The sequence below is a fragment of the Engystomops pustulosus genome, chromosome 10 (genome assembly GCF_040894005.1).
Source record: "Engystomops pustulosus chromosome 10, aEngPut4.maternal, whole genome shotgun sequence".
Classification (NCBI taxonomy): Eukaryota; Metazoa; Chordata; class Amphibia; order Anura; family Leptodactylidae; genus Engystomops; species Engystomops pustulosus.
The window spans coordinates 95,712,215-95,731,932 of record NC_092420.1 but is presented as its reverse complement, the minus strand read 5'-3'; the positions used below and the strand labels follow the sequence as shown (position 1 = coordinate 95,731,932).

General features: G+C 45.3%; 1 protein-coding gene across 16 annotated transcripts in view; it reads right to left on the bottom strand.

Moving 5' to 3' along the window:
* NFIA (nuclear factor I A) overlaps positions 1-19,718 on the bottom strand; it is a 381,842-nt gene that overhangs the window by 263,962 nt on the left and 98,162 nt on the right. For 5 of the 16 annotated variants that reach the window (XM_072128281.1, XM_072128282.1, XM_072128285.1 and 2 more), the window contains exon 1: positions 1,752-1,900. The exons of 2 other annotated variants lie outside the window; for them this stretch is intronic. In XM_072128281.1, coding sequence (XP_071984382.1) covers positions 1,752-1,778 — 27 coding nt within the window. In that variant the 5' untranslated portion in view covers positions 1,779-1,900. 9 more of the 16 variants (XM_072128272.1, XM_072128274.1, XM_072128275.1 and 6 more) reach the window with 7 other exon arrangements.

Sequence of the window (19,718 nt, the reverse complement as noted above, 5' to 3'; positions counted from 1 at the left end):
CTAAATATCTAAAGATGACAAGGAAAAAAAAAAAAAAAAAAAACACAGACATGAATCCACTGTACCCAAACACTTGTAGCTGGCCAACCAGGAGTGACCGGTGGCAAGGATCTAGATCCCGGAATGAATGTAGAGGCTCCATCTACCTCACCTCCTGTGCCCATTGCCAACCCAAGTGCCATGACCCCCCCCAACATCGCCCCGCTGCACCCGCCTGAAGGAGAGGAGATACTACCACAGATCTTGAGCCGCATAGGGTGATATCTGCCTGGTAAAAAAAGTTGCACGTAGAATTCATCCCCCTTGTGTGATAGTCAGCGACCAGAGGGGGAGAGAGACAGATCTGAACTGCCCAGAGAAGAGAGACAGCACAGCCAGGACCGGCCCCCACACACACTGACACACACTCACACACACACACACTCACTCTGCAGGGAAATCCAGACACATATTCACACACGGCAGTACAGCAAACCAGATCACTGCACAGGGCAGGAGCACTACAAGAACCAGCAATGCCTCTGCACACACAACCACATACAAGGACACACAACCAGTGCCCAAATACAAGTGCACATCACACAACCTACGAGTGCCTATATACAAGTGCACACAACTACCTAGTGCCCATATACAAGTGCACACAACTACCTAGTGCCCACATACAAGTGCACACAACTACCTAGTGCCCACATACAAGTGCACACAATTACCTAGTGCCCATATACAAGTGCACACAACTACCTAGTGCCCATATACAAGTACACAACTACTTAGAGCCTATATACAAGTGTACATAATCAGTACCCAAATATAAGTGCACACAACTACCTAGAGCCTATATACAAGTGCACACAACTACCTAGTGCCTGCATACAAGTGCAGACAAACACCTAGTACCCATATACAAGTACACACAACCAGTGCCCATATACAAGTGCACACAACTACCTAGTGCCTATATACAAGTACACACAACTAGTGCCCAGATCCAAGTGCACAGCACATATAACCAACTAGTTACAGCATAAAAGTGCACACAACCAACTAATGCCCATATACAAAAGCACAAAACTAACTAGTGCCCCTTTACAAGTGCACACAACTAACTAGTGCTGACAACGCACCAGCCCACTACACATGTAACCCGAATACTACACAGACACTACAATAACCAGCACAGACACAACCACTGCAGTACTGTACACACACAGTAACCCTGCACAACTACAACTCTCCAGCATGCACACAGCCATGCAATCCCACTCACCAGCCCCTGTGCACGTTGTCCTGTAGCCGAGCTGTACCACTATTCCGCTCACATGCCCACAGCCACACTACACTACAATGTATCCGACACAAGCAGCAACATTGTATCCAACTCTCATCCACATTCTGCTCCTCCAGGAGAGAATGAAAGCAAACAGCAGGCTGCCAGCAGTCCCCTCACTGTGCCCTGCAAGCTACATAGTGCCACATGCTGCCCATGATACTGCAATCCAGTGCCCAGCACCACCCAGGCAGCAGCAACAAAGTGCTACAGAGCCAGGGCACAGGCTCACACTCAGTGTGCCCAGGATTCCTGCACTGTCTGGGCACACCAATGCCAGTCACCCCTCCAGCCAGTGCCAATGCCAAGGTCTCTGCCAGTTGTAGTCAATGCAACAAAGTATCAGCAGTAGAAGTAACGCTCGCCCTGCGCGGTGCCCACATCCCCTGGCATATGCAGGGGCAGACACGTGCAGACTTACCTGGGTGAGGCAGAGAGGTGAGTACATGCTGCTGTCTGTGCAGGGCAGTGGCCAGGAGGGAAGGATCAGGCTTCTGGCTTCTCCCTTTCACATTTCCAGCTCTGCAGCTCCATGAGCCTGAACTTTCACCCCCCACCCCCAGGCCTGTGCAGACAGCGCCCCCCGGGGACCCCCTGGCACTCGGTGCCGCCTGTGCACGAGCTGCTGCTGTGCCCTGGTCCAGTCCTAGGAGCTGCAAAGCAGGAATAACTTTCCGGATACTGCAGCTCAGGCACCCAACCCCCACCCACTGGTGTCCCCCCCACCCCCTCTGCTCTGATCACAGCTCAGTCTAATCATGCACAAGGGCTGATCAATACATGAGACAGGCAGAGCCGAGGGTGGCAGTGCCCAGACAGGCGGGTGTTAACCCGCGCGGTGCAGGAGGGAGGCGCAGGGGTTAAATGTACAACTATGCAGAACTCCCTCTCTCTCCCTCTCTCTCTCTTTCCGGGACCTGCACCCGTCCCCTCCCTCCGGGCTCCTTAGGAAATGAGATCTGCACAATGGCACCGGCTCTGGGGCTTCTCCTGGATCTCACAGAACCTCACATTACAGAGCAGGTCTGCAGAGCATCAGGGGGGCAAAGTGCTCTGCACAAGTCACAGCACACAGGCAGCAGAACATGTGCAAAGAACAGAACCTGCAGTAACTAGTACCTGCATAGTACTGATGACCAGAACCTACAATGAACAGTACCAACTGAGACCAGAACCAACAAAGTAATGACCAGAACCGGCAATAGCAAGTACGTGCATAGTACTGATGACCAGAACCTACAATGAACAGTACCAACTGAGACCAGAACCAGCAAATTAATGACCAGAACCGGCAATAACAAGACCTGCATAGTACTGATGACCAGAACCTACAATGAACAGTACCAACTGAGACCAGAACCAGCAAATTAATGACCAGAACCGGCAATAACAAGACCTGCATAGTACTGATGACCAGAACCTACTATGATCAGAACTAGAAAACTAATGACCAGAACCTGCAATAGCTAGTAACTGCACAGTGATGACCAGAACCTACAGTGACCAGTGCCAACATTGACCAGAACCAGCAAACTAATGACCAGAACCTGCAATAACTAGTAACTGCACAGTGATGACCAGAACCTACAATGAACAGTACCAACTGTGATCAGAACCAGCAAAGTAATGACCAGAACCTGCAGTAACTACTAACTGCATAGTACTGATGACCAGAACCTACAATGACCAGTTCCAACAGTGACCTGAACCAGAAAAGTAATGGCCAGAACCGGCAATAACCAGCACTAACAGTGATCAGAACCAGCAGCTGCATTGTGCCATGACCTGTATCTGCAATATGCAATAACTAAAATCAGTACCTGCAATGACCAGAACCAGCAACTGCAATGACCAAAACCTGCAATGTGCAGTGACCACAACAAGCAATCCCCAGACCTTGCAGAGATAAGAATGACCAACAACCACCAGAACCTGCAACGATCAGAACCAGCAAAGTACCAGCCTGTACATGCAGTGACCAGAACCACCAATGTAATGACCAGAACCTGCAGCTCCTGGAACATGGGAACTTGTCATTGCTTTGGGTTGTTTACAATCACCCTGAATATTATTCTGACTTTATTTCTAATATTATTATTATTATTGTTATTTTTACTTTACAAAATATTTACATCCTGTTCTACAGTAACAGATCCTAAGATCCAGGAGCCATGCTGGGATGGGACTTGTAGTTCCCGGTAAGCCTGGAGAAGAGAGTGACAGTCACATGATCATATATATATATATATATATATATATATATATATATATATATATACTCTAACATTGTAACATAGTACAAGTTGTATCGATATATATATATAACAATGTGTAAAGATCTGGAGGATGACACATAACGCAAGTATAATAAAATGTAACTACTGCTGCACCCAGGGCAGGATATTTGGTAACAACCTCAGAAAAAAGTGCTTGGCTCACTGGTACTTGTAGTTCTACAGCTGCTCTTCTAATGCAGGATGTAGGTCAGGTGTAAAGTTACAGACTATACTGCTGCCTTATGCTGGTACTTTTAGTTCTCCATCAGCTTCACTTGCAATGCAGAATATATGTTTAGTGTAAAGTTACAGGCGGCACCGCTGTCTCATGCTGGTACTTGTAGTTCTCCTACAAGAATAGTCTCCGTCTTACTGCACACAATTGCTAACAGCTCTTATTGCAGAATATCGCACTGTCCATTAGTCTAATGCAAAATGCTAATTACTTTACGCCTTTATATCCATAGCAGCATAATATGATCTTCTGGCAGAGCATGCTGGTACTTGTAGTTCTACCAATGCAGTTTTACTGTAATGCAGCAGTTTATATAGACATATCCCACAAGATACAAACTAAAACCCCAGTATAAAGTATTGGCGCCCCTGGCGGGGGTCATCCCTGTGCGTCTTAGGCCTCTCAGACTTGTTGGAGGTTTCTTCCTGGCCTCCGCTCTCTCTTTTTCTACTCATTAAACCCCATCTGTTTAACTATTAGTATTTTCAGGAAATCCAGGAGAGGTGCTGGAAGGCCACAGAATTATTTTTGCTTTTGGCTAACACCCCCACAGGCTTTCCATGTTTCCTAGATACGAGATTTTGGCTCTCATTCTGACTTTTGTCCAAGCCACAGAGAAAAGTTATCACACAAATTACTGTCTAAAGTATACATGAAGCCTTATAAACAGCCGTGGCCTCTCTCTGCCCAACTATTAACCACTTGGACGCAGCGAGCGCCAAAACGAGATCAACGCGACGCACCCCCCAGTCCAGGCCCCAGTGTGACTGTACCTGTGTGTAGAATCCCATATACAATGTATGTGTGTGTCTATACATTGTATATATGTGTGTACCTGTGTGTAGAATCCTATATACAATGTGTGTGTGTCTATACATTGTGTATATGTGTGTACCTGTGTGTAGAATCCCATATACAATGTATGTGTGTGTGTCTATACATTGTATATATGTGTGTACCTGTGTGTAGAATCCCATATACAATGTATGTGTGTGTGTCTATACATTGTATATATGTGTGAACCTGTGTGTAGAATCCTATATACAATGTGTGTGTGTCTATACATTGTATATATGTGTGTACCTGTGTGTAGAATCCCATATACAATGTATGTGTGTGTCTATACATTGTATACATGTGTGTACCTGTGTGTGGAATCCCATATACAATGTGTGTGTCTATACATTGTATATATGTGTGTACCTGTGTGTAGAATCCTATATACAATGTATGTGTGTGTCTATACATTGTATACATGTGTGTACCTGTGTGTAGAATCCCATATACAATGTATGTGTGTGTCTATACATTGCATATATGTGTGTACCTGTGTGTAGAACCCCATATACAATGTATGTGTGTGTGTCTATACATTGTATATATGTGTGTACCTCTGTGTAGAATCCTATATACAATGTGTGTGTGTCTATACATTGTGTATATGTACCTGTGTGTAGAATCCCATATACAATGTATGTGTGTGTCTATACATTGTATATATGTGTGTACCTGTGTGTAGAATCCCATATACAATGTATGTGTGTGTCTATACATTGTATACATGTGTGTACCTGTGCTGTGTGTAGCATTGTATATACAGTGTGCTATATATAATACATATGTACCTGCGCTCTGTTTATAACACTATATATCTTTTGTATATGTGTATTTATATATCACATATATGTATACATATGTGCTGTGAAGAATACTATACATAATGTATATGTGTATGTACATAACACACATGTGCCTCTGGGTATAACTATATATACTGTATATAATTTATATGCGAACATACGCATCTGTACTTAATATATACATATTTGTGCACCTCTGCTATGGTTATAACATATCTATATATCTACATGTCTATATATCTATACCTATGCATAGTATGGTCTGATTTCTGTATAACTATGTCATGTATATACTCCTATTTATACACTATATATATATATATATATATATATACACACCTGTTCTATGTGTATATCTCTGTATTTATTATATGTGTATATATATCTGAATATGTACATGTGCTTTGCATCTAACTGTATGTGATGTTTATATTAGTGTATATACAGTATATATTGTATTTGTTGCTGTACTCTGCGTATAATTGCGTGTACATGTGTATATATATATATATATATATATATATATATGTATTTTATATAATTTGTATCTTTTAGCTGTGTTTATTTGCATCTATACATAATATATAGTCACTGTGCCACTTTTATTAAGAGCAGTGCAGTGTGTACTATGTGCAGTGTCCTGCGTAGTGTGCAGGGGGCGCCAGATTCAGTATTTCTGGTGTCCGATCTTCATGAATCTGGCGCCCCCTGCACTGCCCCGACAGAGTGCACCAACTTTTTTTTGGTGCACCATTAACATGGGGTGTGCGTCACATTTCTGTAGGAATTTGCATGTTAAATCTGGCGCACCGGACGCCCCTTGCAATGCAGAGATTTGTGTCGGACGAAGAATAGTGCAGCCGTAATATAAAACGGTCGCGTGTGACACATTTGTGGCGCGGACACATCTTATATACCTGTACAAGCAGTTTGCACTAGAAAGAATGTGCAAAGTCCGACACAAAACCCGAAAACAGAGCTTAGTAAATGAGCCCCATTGCGGATATTTTTACAGTTATGGTATATATACGTCTTTGTGCACCTGTGCTCTGCATATATATATACCTGTTTAGCCTATGTATACAGTTGTGTGTATAGTGGATTGCATGTACATATTCATATACATACGTGTGTGTACATGTGCATATATGTCTGCATATGCTATAAGTGTATCTAAATGTACAGGGTGCGGGAGATTACTGAATACTGGGGCAATGTCTTATTGTATTATGTGGCGCCCCCTGCGCTGCTCAGGAGGGGGCACCAACTTTTTTTTAGCTGCGGTTTTACCATAGAGCGTGCGGCACAATTCTGTCGAGCTGCAGTAATAAATGTGGCGCACGGTCAGACTAAGCAGTAACAGCCCCTTTAGGTGCACATTTTTCTGTCTTGTCGGACACGGAGCAGTCGTGCCACAAAACTGGCGCAGACACTTTATAAATACATGTGCAGTAGTTGACACATTGGGGCTCATTTACTAAGGGTCCGAATCTCACACTTTTGTCGGGTTTCCGGACGATTTCCGATTTGTGCCAAATAGCCCCGGGATTTTGGTGCACGTGATTGGATTTTGGTGCATCGGCGCTGGCTTTCATGCCACACAAATCGGGGGGCGTGGCCGCCGGACAACCTGACGGATTCAGAAAAACCGCGGAATTTAAAAAAGAATTTGTGCCCCAAGATCAGCACTTACATGCACCAGGAAGAAGAAGGTGAACTCCGGCGGACCTCAGTACAGCAGCGACACCTGGTGGATATCGGGCGCACGCACCTTAGTGAATCCCGGCAGACCCGAATCCTTGTCGGAGAACGCGCCGCAGGATCGTGACCGGACCGGGTAAGTAAATCTGCCCCATTCTCTCAAGTGCAAAGTCAAGTAGAAAACTGGCGCAGAGATTTTATAAATAAAAGATCCAAAGACATTCTGTACAGACAGAAAACTGGAACAGACACAATAATAGATCCGGCCCAATATATAACTGTCCGTGTATACACATAATTCGGCTTCTATTACTATATCCATAGTTTATACCCGTGGCTCTATGTATATATCAGTATTCACTTATTGTATATCTGCGTCCATGTGATGATGTTATATCCTATACTCTATGCTGTTTGGATGGTAACACTCATTGTCTTTCAGTGCAATGTATGGATGATGAGGGTACAGTGAGCAGTACTACTACTCCCCCTTTCCGCACACACCCTGCTGCAGTGCACAGTAACTTGCTCCATATTAAAGTTTTGAGGTTAAACTTGCAGTGAGGAGCTGCAGAATATTCCTGCGGGAGCTGGGAGGGGTGAGGGGGACGTGGAGGGGTCTGGGCTTTGTCTCTCTGTACAGTAAATGTCTCTCAGACTCTTGTGGTTTCCATATTATGTGAGGGAGGCTTTGGCGCCCTTTGTGCGGCCTCCCTGCGCCCTCTAGGCTGACACTCTAGCTCAGCCTCAGCTTTCTGCCTCCCTCACACCTCCCAGGACCCAAACAAGACCTAAAATCAGGGGGAAACAATGAGTCCAGAGCCTGTGCCAGGGCCGGGGCGTCCTCCCTCCTGACAGCGGGTAAAACAAGGAGCAAATAATCAAAGGGAAGCAAAGAATCGGAGTAAAAATGGCCTTTTATTGAGCGGCTGTGGAGGTGAGTCAGGCAGGAGTTAGCCTTGAATGCCCGCTGGAAATGACTCCTTCCCGGGCTTCTCCTGGCACCGCGCCCAAGAATGCATTTACAATCCGCTATATGGGAAACATATATACACACACACCAGAGGAGCGCATTTACTATGTGGTAAATATACACAGAAGTGTAAGGCGGAGAATCTGCCGGGGTGACCTCAGCGCACCTCCAATTCCAACACAGGCCATGGCCCCCGTACAATGGGGGTTAATGGGGCAAAGACGCTTGACCAAAGTTCTGGAAAACTTTTTTTTTGAGCCACTAGGTAGTGATGGAGCCGCCACAATGTGACAATGACATGGGGACAACATTAAAAAAAAATAGTTGTGTCTATGACTATGTTACCCTCCAATGATTTATAGCTGTAAGTGAAAGAATGTGAAGATCACAGCCCGGCTCCTAATTACTGGAGAAGGGGGGGGGTGGGGGCGCCCCCTCTATGGAGCTATAACTCACTAATGTATGGAGCCATTTACACTGCACCAGCCAAGACAACCATGATGGATGAGCCCACGGAGGGCGACTGGCAGAATATGGATGATAATGTATCGATTGTGAATGTGTACAGCGAGCGGGATTGTATCACACTCTATAGATATGTGTATAACACGGACCCCGAGACAGATGCACCCCCTGGCTCCTAACTGTCCCTTATATTCTCTCTATATACATCGGCTATAGGAGAGCATCTACTATGGGTGAATAATATATAGGGCCCCTTAGTTGTAGATGAACTCACAATCCCCCATGGTGATGCCTCCCCAACTATCCAGAACCCATATGTCCCCATATATATAGGAAACCTATGTGCACATGAAGGGACAGATTATCTTATGGGGTGACCCCATAGAATCTTAGTTGCAGATACATCTGGTGATATCCTCCATATCCCCCCGTTCCATATATATCCACTATATAGGAAATGCTTATAGACCTGCACTAATAAAGCTCATCTACTATAGATAAGTATCTGATGGGGTCACCGCATACATGTGACCCCTTCCTTACAGACCCCATATGGTGATGTCTCCATCAGTCCACATCTTTCTAGGGGCAGATTCTGCAGAATTATTTGTGCCCCCCAATGCATAGCTCTGCCCCCCTCAATGCATAGCTCTGCCCCCCCAATGCATAGCTCTACCCCCCAATGCATAGCTCTGCCCCCCCCAATGCATAGCTCTACCCCCCAATGCATAGCTCTGCCCCCCCAATGCATAGCTCTACCCCCCAATGCATAGCTCTGCCCCCCCCAATGCATAGCTCTACCCCCCAATGCATAGCTCTGCCCCCCTAATGCATAGCTCTGCCCCCATGCATAGCTCAGCCCCCCTAATGCTTAACTCTGCCCCCAATGCATAGCTCTGCCCCCCTAATGCATAGCTCTGCCCCCATGCATAGCTCAGCCCCCCTAATGCTTAACTCTGCCCCCAATGCATAGCTCTGCCCCCCTAATGCATAGCTCTGCCCCCCAATGCATTGCTCTGCCCCCATGCATAGCTCTGCCCCCCCAATGCATAGCTCTGCCCCCCCATGCATAGCTCTGCCCTCCCCAATGCTTAGCTCTGCCCCTCTCAATACATAGCACTGCCCCCCAATTCATAGCTCTGCCCCCAATGCAAAGCTCTGCCCCCAATGCATAGCACTGCCTCCAATGCATAGCTATGCCCCCCCATGCATAGCTCTGCCCCCCTAATGCTTAACTCTGCCCCCAATGCATAGCTCTGCCCCCCTAATGCATAGCTCTGCCCCCCATGCATAGCTCTGCCCCCCCAATGCATAGCTCTGCCCCCCCATGCATAGCTCTGCCCCCCCCCAATGCATAGTTCTGCCCCCAATGCATAGGTCTGCCCCCCCAATGCTTAGCTCTGCCCCTCTCAATACATAGCACTGCCCCCCAATTCATAGCTCTGCCCCCCAATGCAAAGCTCTGCCCCCAATGCATAGCACTGCCTCCAATGCATAGCTATGCCCCCCATGCATAGCTCTGCCCCCCTAATGCTTAACTCTGCCCCCAATGCATAGCTCTGCCCCCCTAATGCATAGCTCTGCCCCCCATGCATAGCTCTGCCCCCCCCCAATGCATTGCTCTGCCCCCAATGCATAGCTCTGCCCCCCCCATGCATAGCTCTGCCCCCCCCCAATGCATAGTTCTGCCCCCAATTCATAGCTCTGCCCCCCAATGCAAAGCTCTGCCCCCCAATGCATAGCACTGCCTCCAATGCATAGCTATGCCCCCCAATGCATAGTTCTGCCCCCCCCCCCAATGCATAGCTCTGCCCCCCCCATGCATAGCTCTGCCCCCCCCAATGCATAGTTCTGCCCCCAATGCATAGGTCTGCCCCCCAATGCTTAGCTCTGCCCCCCCCCCAATGCATAGTTCTGCCCCCAATTCATAGCTCTGCCCCCCAATGCAAAGCTCTGCCCCCCAATGCATAGCACTGCCTCCAATGCATAGCTATGCCCCCCAATGCATAGTTCTGCCCCCCCCCAATGCATAGCTCTGCCCCCCAATGCATAGTTCTGCCCCCCATGTCTACTCTGCTATAACTGACCCTATACTGTTCTTTTTCTCTGCAATCTGAACAATTTCATGGTTTGTATCACTGGCAAATCCATCGCTGCCTCTAATTACAACAACATAGTCCATTGCGCTGTACAAAGAATCTACTGCTGCAAAGGATTTTCTCCTATGACCCCAAATAATACTGAACTAGGGCAGTGATTTTAATCTTTGCCCCTGACCCCGGGGTATAACATTATTCTCTCCCTGCATTTGTCCTCTAGGAGATGAAGGGTTAAAGCGCAGATACAATGTAGCAGAGGCGGTAAACATCCCACACATCCACATCCTCAGTTTTCCACATTAACACCAAACTTCAGGCAAAGTCTCTGCCCCATGCAGCGCCAGGACCCCCCTCTGCACCCCCCTCATTTTAGAGGAGACCCAGAAATGGCCTCGAAACACCCTCCAAGCGCAGAATCCCAGCAGCTGATTGGCCACTAGCCACATCCATCACAGCAATGTGGCTGAGGATTGGCCGGGGCTCATCTGTCTAGACACTTCCTTTGTGTCAGGGGGAGGGGAGGCCACATTCTACATTGTACAGTCCCCTCTCCCTTATTTCTTTTTTTGACTTTTTTCCCTTCTCTCAGGCTGGGATGGAGCAAAATGTGCAGAGCTCAGCAATTCTCAGCAGCAGAAGGAAAGGAAACCCAACCCTCTGCCTCCTGCTGCAGGGAGGTGCAGACATTGCTGCTATTATTCTGCAAAGTGAACATTTACTACTGACCCCCCCAATGTCAGAGACCCCCCTCCCCCCTTATAATAAGGCCCCCCTCCCCCCTTATAATAAGACCCCCCTATAACATAGGAGACATTACAAACCTCCTATATACTAGTAGTCCCTCCACATACTAAGAGCCCCCCCCCCCCTATATACTGAGACCCCCTTCCCATATACTGAGACCCCCCATCCCATATATGAGACCCCCTCCCCACACAGATCAGACATCATAACTAATGCAAGAGAGTAACTTAGTGTCGCCACGTACCATGTCACACACAGGGGGGGCACGTGGGGGCCTATAGCGGCTTCATGACCGGCAGAGCTCTAGAGCCCCTCCGTGTAGTGGTGTCATGGCACGGGAGGGTCACTCCGTGCTGTCCGGGGGACTGGGGGTCCTGGGACACTTATCTCTCCGTCAGTCTCTTGTTTATTTCCGCAGTTGCTATCATTTGCATAGTTTCCCGCCTCTGCCAATAGGAGGAGAGGACTGCGAGCTCCGGACACGTCCTCCATCCCCCGGGACCAGGCCCGAGCCGGGAGAGAGGGGGCCATACCCGACCCGACTGCTGGGAGATGTAGTGCGGGGGCAGAGAGGGGGCCATACCGACCCGACTGCTGGGAGATGTAGTGCGAGGACAGAGAGGGGGCGATACCCGACCCGACTGCTGGGACATGTAGTGCGGGGACAGAGAGGGGGCGATACCCGACCCGACTGCTGGGACATGTAGTGCGGGGACAGAGAGGGGACCTTACCCGAGCCGACTGCTGGGAGATGTGGTGCAGGGACAGTGAGCGTTCGATATCGGAGGCAGACCCCGACCCGACTGCTGGGAGATGTAGTGCAGGGACAGAGAGGGTTCGATACCGGAGGCAGACCCCGACCCGACTGCTGGGAGATGTAGTGCAGGGACAGTTAGGGGAAGATACCGGGGGCAGATCCCGAGCCGACTGCTGGGAGATGTAGTGCAGGGACAGAGAGGGGGGCCATACCGGGGGCAGATCCCTGACCTGACTGCTGGGAGATGTAGTGCAGGGACAGAGAGGGGGGCCATACCGGGGGCAGATCCCTGACCTGACTGCTGGGAGATGTAGTGCAGGGACAGAGAGGGGAAGATACCGGGGGCAGATCCCGACCCGACTGCTGGGAGATGTAGTGCAGAGGAGGGAAAGGGCAATGGCTGTGGCAGACTCCAGACCCGACTGCCGGGAGATGTAGTGTAGGGGGAGAGAGGGGGCAATATCGGGGGCAGCCCCCCCATCCCACAGGGGGGGGGGATTAAGACCGACCTGGGCCCCGGGCTGTAGGAATATTATTGCCCCTACAAGTCTAGAATCACTTCCTGGTCCTAGAATCAGCTTCTTGGGGAATTGAGGATGAGTCCCTTCTGCTGCTTTCAGGACAGTTGGAGGACCTTCAAAGGTCCTGAAATGGCTGTTTCCTACATGTGTATTGAGAGCAGGAACAAATGTATGAGGATTTCATGTGTGGAAGCCCTAAGGAGAGGGGGCAAATACCCGAAACACAGACCCCAGAAATTGGTGTTCTGCATGCTGGTGGTGTAAATAATTGGAGATCATAGCGTTCTGGAGGGGGGGATTATCTTAATTGGATGCAATTTTTATTGTTGTTTTTTTAGTGACTATTTAGATACATTGGGTCATTTGCACATATCTATCTATCTCCTATCTATCTATCTCCTATCTATCTATCTCCTATTTATCTCCTATCTATCTATCTATCTATCTATCTCCTATCTATCTATCTATCTATCTATCTATCTATCTATCTATCTATCTATCTCCTATCTATCTATCTATCTATCTATCTATCTATCTATCTCATATATCTATCTATCTATCTATCTTTCTATCTATCTCCTATCTATCTATCTCCTATCTATCTATCTATCTATCTATCTATCTATCTATCTATCTATCTATCTATCTATCTATCTCCTATCTATCTATCTATCTATCTATCTCCTATCTATCTATCTATCTATCTCATATATCTATCTATCTTTCTATCTCCTATCTATCTATCTATCTATCTATCTCCTATCTATCTATCTATCTATCTATCTATCTATCTATCTCCTATCTATCTATCTATCTATCTATCTCATATCTATCTATCTATCTATCTATCTCCTATCTATCTATCTATCTATCTATCTATCTATCTATCTCCTATCTATCTATCTATCTATCTATCTATCTCTCTCCTATCTATCTATCTATCTATCTCTCTCCTATCTATCTATCTATCTATCTCCTATCTATCTATCTATCTCTCTATCTCCTATCTATCTCATATCTATCTATCTATCTATCTATCTATCTATCTATCTATCTATCTATCTATCTATCTATCTCATATCTATGTATCATGTATCTTCTGCTTGAGACTCGGCAGCCCATTTCAGAAATGTATTTTATCGTCCCAGTCTCGTCCTTCATTCTGACACATAAAGTCACTGATGAGAATAATCCAGATTAATTACACAATGTTCAGATATTTGGGTGGTTCCTGGCCAGGAGATTATCTATAGGGAACTAGAACATTCTGATGTTTGCAGGTGACATGACCACGGATGTGACATACATGTGCGGCCTCTACAGGATCGGTCACCGTGTCTACTCCTATCCTGTATATATGGACACAGCGCAGTACTACTACTCCTATCCTGTATATATGGGCACAGCACAGTACTACTACTCCTATCCTGTATATATGGGCACAGCACAGTACTACTACTCCTATCCTGTATATATGGGAACAGCACAGTACTACTACTCCTATGCTGTATATATGGGCACAGCACAGTACAACTACTCCTATCCTGTATATATGGCTACAGCACAGTACTACTACTCCTATCCTGTATATATGGGCACAGCACAGTAGAACTACTCCCATCCTGTATATATGGGCACAGCACAGTACTACTACTCCTATCCTGTATATATGGGCACAGCACAGTACTACTACTCCTATCCTGTATATATGGGAACAGCACAGTACTACTACTCCTATGCTGTATATATGGGCACAGCACAGTACAACTACTCCTATCCTGTATATATGGCTACAGCACAGTACTACTACTCCTATCCTGTATATATGGGCACAGCACAGTACAACTACTCCCATCCTGTATATATGGGCACAGCACAGTACTACTACTCCTATCCTGTATATATGGGCACAGCACAGTACTACTACTCCTATCCTGTATCTATGGGCACAGCACAGTACTACTACTACTATCCTGTATGTAATGTATGACATTAAGCGACGGCTATGCTCGCTGATCCCTGGGACAGAAGGTAGTGACACCCGGGCTGTGAGTTGCTGTAAGGTCACCCTGGTGCTGCCCCTCTCCCTCACCGGGGACCTTTGTGCTATTACAGATTAGTTTGTTTTCAGGCGTAAATATGGATTAATCATTGTGAAGCTCAAACCTTGGTTAAATAAACTGCACTGTGATTCAGTAAATCAGAGGGAGGGAAAGTTTGGCTCGGGCAGGCACAATGACTAACCGGTGAATTGGCACAGAACCACACAGACACCCAAGCAAACGTCTGCTGCGGCCTGATCATAGGCAGTGACAGGAGCGCAGTCACCGGGAGCGCAGTCACCTGTCACATCCATCACTGACTCCGCAAAATGGAATGAGGATATTTTTAGGAGATTAAAAGTACGAAAAAACTCATTGTGAAACATATATTTACTAATATAATACACACTCTGACCGATAGATAGATAATAGATTGGTGATAGATATATAGATGATCTATTCATATGTGATAGATACATTATATATAGATAGATGTTAATTAGATAGAACATCAATAGATATCAGACACAGAGACGGAAATTGCAACTAATTCCTCCTTTATGCCTTTTGGGTGGGGAGGGGGCAGTGCCGTACCATTATAGCCTGCGCCAGGTCCCAATACATTTACCAGCAGTCCCAAGTAAGACACAATATTATTATTATTCTAATTCCGATACATTTGTTAGTTAATGTAATTCTCTTCCTCTGACCAGAGCTGCAGATTCTCATAAATTGCGATTCATGCGTGGACATTGTGCAGGGATCCAGGAGCCGCCATCATCATTTCTCACACCGTCCGTTACTTTTGTTCAGGCCTAGAACTAATAACCCAACATTGGATCCTGGTTCTGTCCAAATGTCACCAGATACAGCAAAAAGGAAAGACAGAAAAGAGCAAAGTTTTCCAAATTTGTTTTATTGAACATACATTTTCTGAATTTATCAGTGCCCTCCCCCCCATACGACGCGACTTTCCCTTTAATCTGAGCTGTCACTGATCTGCAACAAATATTAGAGAATGTAACATTTGTTTTTTAATCCATAAAATACATTGGGGGGAATCCATCATGCCCGGGGCAGGGTGGGCACATACTACTATTCTCTGGTCCCCCCCTAGCCTTGATTCCTTGTTTGGAACAATGAGTATCCAGAGGCCTCTACCCCTCGGGCACACAATGATATGGGGTCTTTAGAGTCTGAGGGGTCTGGATGTCTCTAGTACATAATTAAACCTATAGATTAATGTTTTTGGTAGAAGTGAAGTTTTTTACCCAGAAAATAATTGGCTTTTTTAAAGTAGAAGAAAGGGAGGGAGACCCCTATTGGCTTTGGAAGGGGCTTGTGCAGAATAATAGCAGTGAATAGCAACATTAATTCTCCTGTACTAAAGAGATCCAGACCCTCAGTAACTACAGCTGACAAGCAGCGCATGTGCATTCAGGCTTGTGCATGTGACATATGAAAACCCAGGACCCCGACTGTGACTGAGGGGATGGATATCTACAGTATATGATCATATCATGGATCCAGGGATCTTAAGGGAATTTAGGGAAAAGTTTTTTATAATAAATTTGTGCTTAAGTTTTAAACTCAGTGCTATTTAATTTATATAGTGTATAATGTGATAATGTATAACAATAAATTATATATATATATATAGGCAGATGACGACTTCCATTATATAGAACCAGGACTGACTCCTGTGCACTGATAACTTCTCCCAGGATCTCCCCAGGACTCAGCTGTCAGTCTCTGTAATTATTGAATTCATCTTAGTAATAAAAGTAAAGCCCCCACTCCCTCCCTGGAAGTCCCCAGCCCCTGCCCTGTCTGTGCCCGGTACCAGGGGGCAGGCAGTGCCACCTTGCAGGTGAGACGGGTCCGCACAGCAGGGCAGGTGCCCCTGAAGCATTCTCAACTCTACTACATGCAGATCAAAGCACATAACTACTACTGGGGTCTACCGTGATCTGAATGGAGGTGGGTGCAGGTGGTAGTCAGTGCCAGGGTGGATGGGGAGAGCAGGTTAAGCCTCACACACACATAGCCCGGGTATCTGACCCTGGAGGGCAGGAGCAGCCAATACCCACTCCATACAGATATCTGCGGTTCATAGCTGTGCACATTGGGAGCACTAGGGGGCTCCAGAGCTGCTGCCTGCACCCTGACACATTACCTTATCGCTCTCATACTGCACATTGCCCCCAACATTTCCATCTGTTTGCACCCTGTCTCCCTCTCTGGCAACTTGTCTGCCTACGACCTGCTGCAACTTACCTATCTTGATCTCCATTTGTCTTCCTCTGCTTGCACCCTGTTCTCCTTCAGTTTCACCCTGCCTCTCTCTGCTTGCACCCTGTTCTCCTTCAGTTTCACCCTGCCTCTCTCTGCTTGCACCCTGTTCTCCTTCAGTTGCACCCTGCCTCTCTCTGCTTGCGCCCTGTTATCCTTCAGTTTCACCCTGCCTCTCTCTGCTTGCACCCTGTTCTCCTTCAGTTGCACCCTGTCTCTCTCTGCTTGCACCCTGTTCTCCTTCAGTTGCACCCTGCCTCTCTCTGCTTGCACCCTGTTCTTCAATTGCACCCTGCCTCTCTCTGCTTGCACCCTGTTCTTCAGTTGCACCCTGCCTCTCTCTGCTTGCACCCTGTTCTTCAGTTGCACCCTGCCTCTCTCTGCATGCACCCTGTTCTGCATCAGTTGCACCCTGCATCTCTCTGCTTGCACCTTGCTCTCCTTCAGTTGCACCCTTTCCTCTCTCTGCTTGCGCATTGTTCTCCTTCTGTTTCACCCTGCCTCTCTCTCCTTACACCTTGTTCTCCTTCAGTTGCACAATGTAAATCTCTGCCTGCACCCTGCCTCTATGCTTGCACCCTGCCTACTCCTTCCTGCACCTAATGTCCATTTGGTAGCACCCTGCCTATGACTTGCACAGCTCCCTCTGGTTGCTCCTTGCCTCCCTTGCAGCTGCCTCTCTCTACTTCCACCTTGTTTCCCTCTACTTCCGTATTGTTTTCCATATTATTATTTCCTCTGTCCTGGTTTCTCTATTCTTACATTTTTTTTTGTAATCTCTGTAATATTCTGCACATAAATGTTTCAATAATCATAATGACAATGTTATAATAAGAAATAAGAAATCACATCCACATATTGGAGACGTCTTACACTCCATAGAATCTTTCCACTAAATCAGGAAGGTTTCTATATTATGATGTAAATTCGGGTCAAATGAGCATCTTAAAATGTAAGTAAATAAATTGATTATTATTTATAATACATCTATATACATAACATAATATATATATAAATATATCTCGGATAAAGCAGGTACATGGAATGATATTACATTTAATCAAGTGATCACTGGATAATTTTAATGTGGAGCTGGAGACTAAGTGATTAAAAGGGGTGGAGCTTAGATCATTTAAAGGGATTGCGCTTTAATCATTATCAGTGGAATAAAATTACAGTAATTGATAGAAAACAAAAAATCATTGAAAAGCCGGAGGTGGATTGTTCTTCATTATTAAGATTTCCATTTCTATGCACAATATATATAAATATGTGTGTGTGTCTGTGTGTTAATATAATAAGATATAATGATAAAAATACTATAATGTGTCAGTGTCCACATCTATAACTCATCTCCTCTGTGTAATAAATTGTATCCAGTATCTAAATATAACAGGACAGATAAAATATAGAGATGTATCTGCTGATAGTAACTATAGATGCTGAACACTGTATTTAATTTTTAGGGGATAAATATCACATTCTGCTATAAAAATTGGACATTAACCCCTCCTCAGCCGGTAAACTGTGTGTAACTGCAATTAACCTCAAGGAATCTGACTTAATGGAGAGAATATTAACGCTACCATGCATCTATATCCCTTCATTATTACAGTATCTGTATCTATAATAATAAATAAATGATAAATAATAAATGATCCCGAGTTGTTACATTGTGTCCTTCCTTCTATATCCTGTATCTTGGTAATATAATGAGACATCACACAGGTGAGTAACACTTACTACTATTATTATATCATTACTACATTACTAGTATCATTTTATTATATTATGATCATTTATCAGTAGATCTGGAAATATCTGGGGACAACTCGATGCCATCTAATAATAATAATAACAACAGATACAATGTAACAATCCAATTATATTTGATGCAAAATAATGACGAAAACGAAATAATACTGATGCTACACAGGGCAATAAATAATAATAGGCATAGACTGCAAAGTCTTCATTTTCTATGTCCAGGGATATATAATAATCCTGATACCGATACTAATTCACACAGTGCGGATCTGACACATCGATTCCTGATCCATTTTCTTGTATATCTCTGACTGTACACAAGCAGAATATGTATGGGGGAGGACGCGGTAATTATACAGAATGGGGAAGACTAATGACGTCTTATAATACCGGATCCGTGACGTCACAGTTACAAATATGTACGTATTGCGCTTCTATCAGTTCTCTTACACATTCTGCTCATTGTCTATTAATGGACAATAGAAATGGGAACGAATTGAACGAACCTGAACCTGCCCCCGGGTCACTGAGGACAGGAGGAGGGAGAGGAGAAGCTGAGATTTCCTTCTATGCGATAAGTGATTGTACAAAGAACAAAACTCTCTTAAATATCCTAAATATATATATATTACTCAGTATACATACCTATCTCTATATATCTCTACATTGCTCTCTGTATGTTATATGTAAAGACTGCTTTCTATACAAATACACTGACATATCCAGTATATATATATATTCACCACTTTGATCTCTCTATAGTGATTTATGCTCTATATAGCTGTATATCTATCTTCTATCTATCTATCTATCTATCTATCTATCTATCTATCTCATATCTATCTATCTATCTACCTATCTATCTCCTATCTATCT